Below are 12,522 nucleotides of genomic sequence, written 5' to 3' on the forward strand. Positions count from 1 at the left end.
TAGCAACCGGTGAAGCGTACAACACCTGCGAAGCAGTCATAAAACCTTTCCTAAAGCCCACACGATTCATCAATTTCCACAAATAATCCCACCCCACACGGTCAAAAGCTTTTTCAGCGTCCAATAACATTAACCCTAATTGCCGTTTCTCATCGTGAGCAATGTCGAAAAGAGTCACCACTTTGTTGACATGTATAACTGTCCCCCTATCAGGGATAAATCCATGTTGGTTTACTGATACTAATGAAATATTAACCATTGATAGGCGATTAGCCAAGATTTTTTAATATATTTTGCTGTCGCAGTTCAGCAAATAGATCGGACAGTATGATCCGGACAGCTCCGGAGCTTTACCACAATTGTGGCTTCATCCCATGTTTTGGGAGCTAGCCCCGCTTGTGCAGCTTTAAAAGTAGCAAGCATCACATCCTTCAATTGATCAAAAAAAGCTTATAAATCTCACCTGGAAAATTATCAGGGCCCGCCGCTTTCCCCACTGCTAAGCTCTTAACCGCAGTTTCTAGCTCCTCCATAGTGATTGGACTATCCAAATGTTCCACCTCGCTAGGGTCTAATTGAGGTAAAGCCCCCACAAACGTTACATTATCAACTCCATCCACCACTCTCTGCTGTGTATAAAGCTCCGTATAGAACTGGTATAGAATGGCCAAAATCCCTTGCGGGTCACAACATAATGTCCCCAAGTTGTCCTTTAGTGCTACAATGCACCGGGAAGCTTCTTTCATACGCAGCCTAAGTGCAAGGCATCTCCCAACTGCTTCCCCATACTCATGACATTGCTTTTTGTAAACCAAATATTTCCTCGCGTTCTGTGTTCCACACCCCATTGATTTTAGCCCGACACCCAGCAACTACATTCTCCAAATCCAATATATTCCCCCGCTGTGCTATCCCCTGAGTCAGCTTCTCCTCTGCCACTCTTAAAGCAGAATATACCTCCTGCATCTCTAATTTAAGCTTTTTTTGATGAAATAGACCATAGCTCAGTACTTCACCCCTGAATCAGGCCTTGAAAGAGTCCCATATGATATCTATTCGAGCAGACTGTTTATTATTGTCAATAAATTCCATAATACATCTCGACATATGATCCTGGGGAATATTTGCATAGCAGCACCCACTAAAGAAGCTATAGACAAAAAAAATCTAGGCGTAGCCATTTATTATGGGGAAAAGAATAAAACGTATACCCTAGGTCTGTGGGGAATAGATTACCCCATGCGTCAACCAGACCGTGATCTTTTAACAAATTATAAAGTGCTTTAAAAACCAGTGGTTTACGTCCTCTGTAGGCTTGAGGTCCATCTGTAAGCTCCTGACTAGTCAAATTAATATTTATGTCCCCACATATGATCAGCGGAGTTGCCCAAGATGCCAGCTCTAGGTTTAAATCCTCAAAAATGAATGCCTCATCTAGATTAGACCCATAAATAGTACACAGTGTATATTTGCGACCCCCCCACCCCCCAGCCCAAATTCAGCTATGGCCCAACGGCCTAGCTTGTCTGCCAAGCACCGACCCACTGTATGAGCATTTGATTTAGCTAAAATTGCAACCCCTCGAGTCATTGATGATTGCTGAGAAGCCACAACTAATGAAAGCCCCAAGTCTGCTAGGAGATGACGGCTACTCCAAGGTAAATGCGTCTCCTGGAGGCATACCAGATCCGGCTCTATATTTCGAAGTTCGGCAGCTATCCTCTTCCTTTTGTTAACATTAATGAGACCAGAGACATTTAAAGAACCTATTTTAATCTCTCTGAAAACCATTAGAAGGCCTTAAAGAAATCAGTAGTTGATACCCTATTAATTTTTTTTACATAAAGTAAACAACTAATTTGAAGCAGTATATCTATTTCGTTACTCTTCTCCCTTTTTGAAACTGTGGATTTTTTCCCATTTTTACACCACCTCAATGACCCTTCAAACGCCAACCCCCCCCCCATTCCCCCCCCCCCGCTCCTCCTTTCCCCACCACCCCCCTTTAACAAGGCTTTAGGACTTATGGTCCTGCAGATGCCAAGCTTCCATGCGTCCCCTGCCTTTGCTCACAAATTCCTCCAGTCAAGGGAGGGGAAGGTCGTTCCCTCTCCCGAGACTGGTCTGGGAACCAATTTCAAATTGTTACATTTTATATTAGAAGAAGCGGGAGAGATTGACTACATAATAACTCATGACCCAGAAGGAAGACACCCCTATATGTATGATGGCCCCTTGACCCTGATATCCCTAAAATTCAAGAACTCCTTGGCAGTCCCCTCATTAGTATAAAAACTAGTACGTTCTTAAAATATAACTTTTAGCTTGGCTGGATTCATTAAATATGCTTGGGCCCCTTTAGCCTCAAATTGTGTAATGAGCTGACTAACTTGCCAGCGATTCTCCATTGTATACCGGCAAAAATCAGGCCTGACAAAAAATTCAAACCCCACCCCAGCTCTTTTATTATCAGTGCGTGCCAACTGAAAAACCTTCTCTTGAGCCAGAAAACTGTTGAAAGAGATTAAAAAGACTCTAGGTTTATCCTCAACCTGTCCTGAGCGAAGACGAATGTTAAAGGGAAACCTATGCGCTCGTTCAATCTCCCTATCCCAATCTCATCTGGTAAGCCCAGGGAAGGCATTTTTAAACAGTTCCACTATAAACTTGCGAGGGTCCTGTCCTTCCTTTCCTTCTGGAATCTGCAACACTCTAAAATTATTCCACGTGCTCGATTTTCATAGTCAGCCATTTTCCACTGAGTATCCTCCTTGATGGTGCAGAGTGATTCAGTCATTGCCTTCTGTTGTGCCAGTTCATCCTCCATATTTGAAATTTGTGTCTCTGCTTCGTTAAACCTCTGAGTAAAATCAGCATGAGACTTTACCAACTGCCACACTGAGTTCTGCAGTTTGCGACACAGATTTTTCACCCTTTGACTCTCCTCGCGTGTTTCATCTCGATGAGACATAATTGATTGATTTATCAGTGATAGGGAAAGATCATCATCCGGGTGTTATTTTTGCTCAAAGTCAGTAGACTGGTGCACATTTTTCTCACCCCCCTTGACTGTAGTCAATTCATGTCTTTTCCGCACTGTATGGGGCTACCATCCGTAAAATCAGCAGGGTCATCGAGGCAGATGCTGCTGTGAGCGCTGCCACCGGCCACATTCATCTGTTTGGAGTACTGCAACAAAAATCCCCCGATTCAGCATCCTGCAACTGTGCTCCATCATCTCCCTGAGGGGTGTAGGCCTGAGTATTAACAAGTTGTTTAGCACCATTCACTACACCATCTACGCCACAAGCACCCTCAGAATCGATGAGGTCATTCATGTTCAAAGCACCTTCTGTACCGGCGGTGCCCGCTGAATCAGTAGAATTTAATAATGAAACTGCATCCGAAACTACATCAGAGCCGTTTCCCACAGGTCTGACATTCCCAGAAATAGTTTCCTCCCGTGTCAGCAATTTCAAAGCATCCATGGTGATTATATGCCTGTATAGTTCTATTATCTACCACGCTCCCTTTGACTCTCAAAGCCTCAGAGTCACTATTGACATTCTTGAGCGGGTTACCCAGGTTTTTATCGCTCACCTTGGTCTCGCCGCCAATAGTATCGCCCTCTTGGGCTCGCGATCTGCCTCTGGTTCCTTTCGGCGGCATTCCCGTGTAGCAGTCGATGCTGACTCCCTTGTCGCTGAAACGGCCCCAGGTGGAAACAATCACTGCTACGCACAGCCTAGTTGCAGCAACAGCTGCCCACCGAGTCCGTCGGCACCTGTTGACTCCTGCCGTGAGAGCAAGCAGCGTTTCCAGCATCAGCCGTTCAGGAAAGAGAAATCCACCTGAAAAATGATGTACGTGTCCCACAATTTTCACGCTAACGCGATTTGGAGGTTCTAGAAGGCAAAAGTATTTATGAGCCGTGAATATCGTCTACATCTGTCTCCCGCTTTCTTCCATCAGCCAATTTGCAAGGTCAGGCAGGAGCGGTCAGCTTACGCGTCCACTCGCGCGGACACCGTCTTTCCTCTCTCTTGACCACTCTGCCCCGATTTCTATACGTTCTACAGAACACATGCTTCCCTCTTTCGCGCCCCATCTTCCAAGAAATAGAGGCTGAGCTATGCTCACGTCTGTGGTTAGGGAAACAACCACGGATTGCACTCTGTACATTACAATGGAATTAATATAATGGAGGGATATCGCTCCCTGACATAGATGCCTATTACTGGGCAGAACAACTGGTCCCAGTAAATGAATGGATACATGCACCAAGAGATCATCCCACCTACAGATTAGAGAGGGGAACTGTGGCCGGAAGTATCTGTCTGCACTATCTCTATGGAGGCAGAGGCAAGGGAAGACTTCTCCCTGCCACCCAAGCTAGGATATGCGTGGGGGAAAGCAACGAAGGCAATGAGGTGGGATCGGAAACTCACTAAATAGACGCCCCTTCGGCACTAACCTTCGCTGAAAGAAATAAGGACGTTAAGAGGCTTTGGAGGTTGGGATGACATCAGTATCTCCACCATAGGCGATATTTTAGACCAAGGGTAAGCTTAAGTTTTCAAACCCTTCAGAAGGACTTTGCACCACAGAATTCCCAGTTCCTCAAATATGCTCAAATCAAGCATGCATGGCAAGCAGAAAATATATATGATTCCCCACTGCCCGACTGTGACTCATTGGAGGGGAGACTGCTCCAGGAACATATTTCCACTAAGGCAGTGTCACTTACATACCGGACCCCCAACAATAATGCCCCGGACAGACTAGGCAAGTTACGATCTACCTGGGAGGGGAACTTGGGCACACCAGAAACCATAGACTGTGAGGCGTCTTTGATGCACCCTAGGTAGGTAGCAATTAAATCGCACCTCCGCCTCATTCAATACAAAATACTCCACACAGCCTATTATGACTGAGCCAGACTACATAAAATAGGACGAGCTAGTGACCCTACCATGAGGAGGGCGACTTTTACCACATCCCATGGGACTGCACTATAATACAGGCCTATTGGGGGAGGATACAGCAGTAACGAAGTAAGGTATTTCGAGGTCGATATATCCGCGGACTAAAATTATACTGTTGGGAACCCGGGTAAAGTGGACCTGAGTCGGCCGCACATACTCTTTACTGCATTAGCATTGGTGGTGGCGAAGAGGGAAGTATTGAGAACCTGGGGAGCCGCCAAGGCACCACTACTCCGAGAGTGGAGCGCTGGGATGGATATGTATGCGGCAGCTGAAAGGGTCACCTATAAGGCAAGGGGGTGCCTGAAGAAATTTCACAGGGTATTGGGTAAATGGAGAAAATTCTACGATCTTGATGCCTTAGTGGGTAATGACTAGCTGGATCCTAGACGGATGTTCCTCGGGCTCAATGATCTGCAAAAGGCCCTTAGTACCAAAGGGAAACCCGATGGAACCGAGATACAAATGTGTGTGGTCTATAAAGATGACTTCTCAAACAACCTGACAAGGCTATAAAGATGTACTATCGGTTGTATGGGTTACTAATGTACAACACTGCATAACTGTGCCTGATTTTGTTATGGTTTATTTAAAAAGATATAATAAAAATATTTATAAAAAAAATAAACGGTGCACAATTTTCTGTGTGGTGTCAATGAGGAATAGAAATATACAATGATTATTATAAAGTCCGCAGCCATGTTTACAAACATTGAGTCGGTACCTAGTCAGCAATAGGCCATTAAAACAGTTTTATGCATCACCATTTTTATCTTTTCAATTGCAATTCGTTCCTGTTAATAAGCTCATATATGATTCGAATTCAAAAACTCAATGGATAGACAATGCAGGATTATTCAGCAAGCAATATATTAATTTCTTGGAGATGAAGGACGATTAGCTGACATTTATTGAGGGATTTCTTAATATATGCTTCCTTTCTTTGATCTGTATAATTTAGGCAACCTTTGAAATTTGAGGCTGCTGCTAGTTATTTTATCTGTTTTACATTGTTTTTTATTCTAGTGCTATAAATTAATACTCTGATCTATATAATATTTTATGGAGCAATGCAGAACGTATTCTGTTGAATGGAAAAGAGGAACTTTCCATCTTTTCCTTATCTCACTTCTCACTTCACGTTTGACTCCAGTGAGCCTGTTATCGTTGGATCATGTTTTACGCTAGAAATAATGTTTATTACATCACAAGTAGGTGTACTACTTGAATATGGCTTGCTGGCAAGGGAATATGTTTCCAACAATGTTTCTGTTCAGAGTTTCATGAATAAATAGCCACGGTTTGTGTTTTGACTTGTGTCTACATTAAGTCTTAAATAGTACCCTATCAGCAAAGACAGTATGGATTCAACAGATTAATTTAGTCAGTTCTATTAAGATGTGCTAGGCTAAATGCAGTGAATTATTTGTCTGTTTTTTTCATCTACTGTCATCCCATCCCTCCATGTGCACATTGAATTGAAGCTGAAACGAGCTAAACGTGGCTTCCAGGGACTGCTCCTCCTGAGAACAGCATAGATCAGAGTTCCAATTGGAGGGATACTGTAATTTCCAAGAACAGGAGTCGCCCTAGAGCCTCGTCCACCCTAACTTCTGCTGGCTTCTCTTTAGCACACTCCTTTCTTCAGAAGCCCTTCTCCCGTTTTATGCAATGTCATGCAGCCTCTAGGCTGCGCTTAAACTTTTAGAGCCATGGACATCCATGTTGGCTAACCTCTCTGAGCAGTGTCTCTCGATATGGACTATAAAGTTGGCACATTTTGCCCTGACCGTGCGTTTCTCAGCATCAAGAACCTTGACTTTGACTTGCTTGCTATCTTGCCATGCAAAGGCTACCTTGTTGGTTGTCTGTCCAAATCCAGGCTTAGAAAGCCAATTTCCAGAGTGGGAAAGGATGCCACCTCCATCAACAGGAGGCCGAGATGCGGAAAGAGAACAAGAAAGAATGCTCCAATGAGAGATGTCCGTTGCGTGGACCAGCCCATCCATCCGTCTGAGGATATCTGAGGAGTACATTACTACCCTTAAGATGATCCCCGTAGAACAAGAAGGGTGTTCCACAATAATGTAGAATCAAGATATTGATCTAGCCTCATTGTCCACTGTCCCAAAGGGCTGTTCCTCAGAAACCCAGCAATCCATATCATGAGGGCTACCCCAAATAATAAGGAGGAAAGCCAATTCCAACAGGCCGACCCTGGCCTGTGGGATGAGTGCAGGTCTCCATAGGATGCCTCTTCATTCACCACAGGCTTTCTGTGGACTGGCTCCTACACGGTCCTGATGTGCTCTGAATTTGGCCTGGAAATGTAATGTGAAACAGAGAAAACCAGTTTAACCGTTGCTGTTGATCAGGATTCTGAAAAGTAATTAATCATTAAACCACTTTTGGACCAGTTATAGAATACGACAAGCAGCTCCTAGACTCCGGCATTTGTTTTTGTGATTCCGCCTCAGCAAAGCAAGCAAGAAGAATAGGGCTCTGAACTACTTTGATTTTATTTCTATGTAACTTTTTTTTTTTTTTTTACAGAGTTTTATATAGCCGAACTTGAATCGGGTATCAGAGCGCTTTACATAGCAACAGTTGCATTACATGAGGACACATTCATTTTTATTAGGCACGGGGAGATAAAGTGATCTGCCCAGAATCACAGGATGTTCGGCGTCATTGTGAGAATCAAACCCAGTTCGCCAGATTCGCGGTCGACCGCCCTAGCTGTTAGGCTAACTCCTCTCCCCTGTAATATTTGATAGAGCTAGACTTCAAAGGGGCTGCAGCTTCCTACAGGTGTTGACTTAACCACATGTAATCCTTGTCTGCTTCTCTGGAGAAGGTACATTGGGAGCAGTGGGAGGAAGTTTTCTCAGAAGGTGTCCTTCACCATTTGTGCAGCTAAAGCTGCAGTGTTCCTCACAGTGTACAACAGGGAGTAGTTGAACAGCCAAGAGTATCCCTGCTGGGCTTCCCAGGTGAGTGGTCTAATTTCTGTGTGGTTACATGTTTGCTTAGGATGATCTTTAGAATCTGTGGAAGTGGAGGTGTCACCACAGGCAATGATGTGTAGGTAGAAATGTACTTACCTGGCTCTAGAATAGGACCCATTTACAGCTTTCTCTGTTCACAAAGATAACATGGTGTATGTCTGTATGTTTTTTATTGAAGAACCAAGTGTTTCTTGTGGAGTATTGTGTGCTCTGTGACAGGCTGAACTTGTCAATAATGATGAAGCACACAGTTTTATTCAGTCTGAAACTAGGAAGTGCATAAACTTGTGTGCACATTTCTGAATACGATGGGCATGGCACAAGTGAAAAGGGAGGTTAAGCAAGGCTCTAGTCCTTGCTTTTCATTTACCAGTGTAGGGGATTCAGGTATTGGTTCATATCGCAAACACCAGGTGCAACATAGTACCCGAATCTTAACGAAATGTAAAATAAAAGCCCAGTTATTGATCACTGTGGTGCTGTGGAATATTTAAGGATCGCTAATAAGATCTTCTTTCTTTTGATCTTTCTTGCTGACTGTCTTTTGACATCGTGCTTGCAATTCTGTGTTTGATACAGGGTGCCTTTTGGGTAACTTATTTCCCTTATCCAAGTACCAAAAATGATAGGAAAAATTAAACAAAAGCGTGATGAAAACTGTCATGGAGACAATCCAATACAAGGTGGAAGAACAAGAAAACACATGCACATATGGAACACCATCATATACACACATGCAGGGTGGTCACTATAGTGCTCAAATATAAGGAATAACTCTGCTTTCACATACTCTTGAACATGAAGAGAGCGCGAACGCTTGCACAAGGTCAATGTGCTTTGTATAAAATACCAGGATATTGCCAACATATAAGGTAGAGACACATGCAGGTGTATTTACAGCGAAAGCTCAGAAAATAATTACTTAACAATAAAGAAAGGGCAGCATCACAGCGAGGCGATGCTGGGGAAGGAAGGGATAAAGGCTAGTATAGTAGGAAGTTTGTTTTGAGGTGGGTTTTAAGACCTTCCCATGATTTCACTACTGAGGTACTAAGGAAGGTTATTCTTTGTGAGTTTTTTGTATTTGCTGCATGGCTAGTGATAGACTGCTGGCAGTGTGCATGAAATCATCTATATTGAGTTTAAAGGAAAGATAGTTGAAGTTACTCAAGATCCTGACTGTGACTCAGAAGTTCATAGATGCAAGGTAGGACCTGATTTTGTGCATTATTGTAACCTGGAAGCATGGCAACGTGTGCCTTTTAATTGATACGTCATTTAAATGACAGGATCAATGAGAGAACCCAGTTTAACAGAGGTTGGAAATAGAAAGATTGGGAAGCCATCTACTCTGTTATTGTTGAGGTACTCCTGGATGAGAAGCTCAACAGTTCCTCTATTTAAAAAAGACAAACTCGGCCTTTGTTATTTAGATACATTGTGGATATACTTGTTTCAATGACTTCAAAACAGGATCAGAGTTTAAGGATGTTATCTGATGGCATTTGAAGGTATAGTTGAGCATGATCAGAGTAATTGTGAAAGCTAATGTCTTGTTAGCTGAAATGTACAGAGCCAGCAGGTCCATTGAAAGACTGAACATCAGTGTGAGAATAAATCCCTGTGGAGCCCAGCAGGAATTAAAGAAAATCTGGAGAATTCCATCTCTTCAAATTGTTGCCAAGAATTTGCAAGCTAGAAATTGAACTAAATTGACAATATAGGACGACTTCTTTAGCCTTTGATTGAAATGCACGAGAATAGAGTGGAGCCAGTTTGCTTTGAAGCGTTGTCTGTACCACTGGATTTCTGAAAGATTCCTTGTGGCAGTTCTTCCCTTCCAGCACTGCTGCATCAATTTGAGCCACATGTCAAGAAGTTGGTAAAGCCTGACCAGGTTTATTGAATTACTTAAAGTGTACCTCCTGGGAATACCCATCCTTTTAGAAGTTGGTTACATGCATGAACGCATAAGCGTATGTCCATCAACAAATGTTGACTCACAATAGAAACATTTGTCTTGTAAATTGTAAGTAAAGCATGTAACTTCATCGAAAGCATGATTTAACAATGTGTTAGTAATAAATATTTTTTCACGTTTTAGAATAACCCAACCTGCACAAATGTGTTGACCAACCAATCAGCAGTTGAAACGTGTCAAGTGAGTTCTACTCTGGGAAGAAGTCAAATGCAACTGAAAAACAGCTGCACCAGTACCAGCTCTGGCGACTCAAGAGCTGAAGTAACAACCATAGAACTCAGTGAGTCCTTTTTTTTTTTTTTTACTTGTTCGTAATGCATATGTTTTTGTTGCTTCCAAATTAGCTTGAAAAAATAACTCATATGGTCATTAGTAAGACCAGTATTGAAGGAAAATGTAATTGCCAATATATGAATGAATTAAGGTTATTTATACAGCTCATGGCTACTCCATGAGTGTCCCATCGCTCCGCATAAGAGGCAGATACAGAGAAACAGAAGCAAGTTGGTAGACCCAGTACCCTAAATACCAAAGAGGTATATTATCAGTGCTTTCTTCAAACTTATTTCCTCTAACATTAATCTCAGATGTCTAGGCAGCTGGTCCCACAGACCCGCGGCCAGGACCATAAAGGAGGAACCCCCTCTCCGCTGCTTTTTGTAGCATGGAACTGTTAACACCCCAACATGACTGGACCGCAGCAGTCTCCCTGTTCTTTAAGCTTTGATCCGTTGACTCCGATACGAAGGACCCATGTCATGGAGGGCTTGCTGCGTCAAAGTCAATGCTTTAAACATTACTCGCTTGCGCTGTAGAAGCCTATGAAGCTTCTCGCTGAAAAGCGATACAGATGAGTGCTTAGGTAACTTGTACAGTAGGCGGACCACCATATTTTGCCCTAACTATAAATGCTTGATTAGATACTCTGGGATACCCTGGTTCAAAACATTGACATAATCACCACTGTGACCTGTGCTTCCTGATATGTATGTATTGCATGTTACTTTGAAGAAGGATATCCAAATGGAAAGCTCTTCAAGAGAAGACTGTGACAGGGAAAGAAGCGAGAATCTCAAGGGAGCTGTGTGGTTGGTACATGGTTTTTAATCAGGTCTACACAATCTTCTTCCAAACTAAAAGAAATTCTATATGCTCTGTTGGAGTGATAGGCATGCAAAAACATGTCGAGAATCGCGAGAGTAAGCACGTTTGATTATTTGGGCATCACTCTCTCTGAAGATTTCACTTGGAAAGATCATGTTAAGAAGCATGACCTCCAGCACAGGAGAATTACAGAGGCCCTGATCAAAGAGCATTAAACCTCTTCGAGCAAGCCAATAGCTGCCCCTCTTTATATTTATGACCTTAAGGCTGTGGACGCATTACTTACAACCGAAAATAAATTCTTAGGATCATTAGGTTCACTTACCCAGAGCACTCCCCTGCATCCGTTAAGATTAGACATGGGCAGAACCTCAATTGTAGAAAAAGTCCAGCTAAGACCCTTACTGTTTTGGTTACCCTTAAATCCACCCCTTAGCTGTATCCATATGCTGCTGCCCTGGATGAGGTATGTGCACTTGATCGCTTCGGGAAAATTGGATGGATGAGCAAGGTGAAGTCCATGTTACACTATAGGGTCGAAAGGTGCGTTGGACATTAAAGACCAAATACTGCTGCCGAGTAAGACCCTAATCTAGCAGCAATACTGGGATTGGGTGGCACAGTCTTCTATTACCTGTCCAACTTGGGGCCGTTTGACACTGGATTTTATGGAGTTTAAATGGACAGCCTCCAGATATTGATCGAAGACGCCTAACACAATCCCGCAGGACAGAAAGCTTTTTATGCAATTTAGGTTTGGCACCCTTCGTGTTAACCCCTTTACAGCCTCCTGGCACCAACCCCCTACTACATCACAGCCTTGCCAAGGCTGTGGACTTGCATCCGAGTCAATCAGCTATATTCTTTTTGTGTGCCCCCAATTCCAGCTAGCAAGAACTAAGTGGTTGGCTCCGGTGTGCAGGCTCCCTACCACCCGCTGCCACAGCGAAGCCTTGCGCATTTTAAAATCGGACACAAGTCTTTTAATAGCTTGTGCAGTTGCAAAATTCCTTGGTAGGTTGTAGATCATCAGAAGGTCTGTGATGAAATCACAGTTATTGTAATTCTTTTTAAAGGCCCGTTTTTATACTGTTATTTATGCATGTAAATATGTTGGATTTGGTTTGTGTGCTATTATGGTACTTCACCCGCGTTTCGGGTCATGCTGTCCTGATTTACAGTATAGACTCATGCTGTCATAACCTATAATTGTCTTGCAAATTCTTTTAATACTTTTTATCACTGTTTTATCTAGTATGTCTAAGCGACTGTTGATAGATGAGCTTGAACTGTCTCTGCATGTATACTTTTATGTTATTTGCATTACAGGCATAACACCACCTGGGCTACTATTATACTATTGTCGATCAATGATCTAGGAGGTCTGTGAGAAGTGTTTGTAATCAACCTTGCCACATTATGCTCAATCACTCTGTCGATATGT

General features: G+C 43.0%; 1 protein-coding gene across 1 annotated transcript in view; it reads left to right on the top strand.

Moving 5' to 3' along the window:
• KNL1 (kinetochore scaffold 1) overlaps positions 1 to 12,522 on the top strand; it is a 579,877-nt gene that overhangs the window by 202,606 nt on the left and 364,749 nt on the right. The window contains exon 11 of the mRNA XM_078659817.1: positions 10,098 to 10,254. Within this exon, the coding sequence (XP_078515943.1) occupies positions 10,098 to 10,254 (157 nt within the window). The remainder of the gene's footprint in view (positions 1 to 10,097; positions 10,255 to 12,522) is intronic.

This window comes from Lissotriton helveticus, chromosome 9 (assembly GCF_964261635.1).
Source record: "Lissotriton helveticus chromosome 9, aLisHel1.1, whole genome shotgun sequence".
NCBI lineage: Eukaryota > Metazoa > Chordata > Amphibia > Caudata > Salamandridae > Lissotriton > Lissotriton helveticus.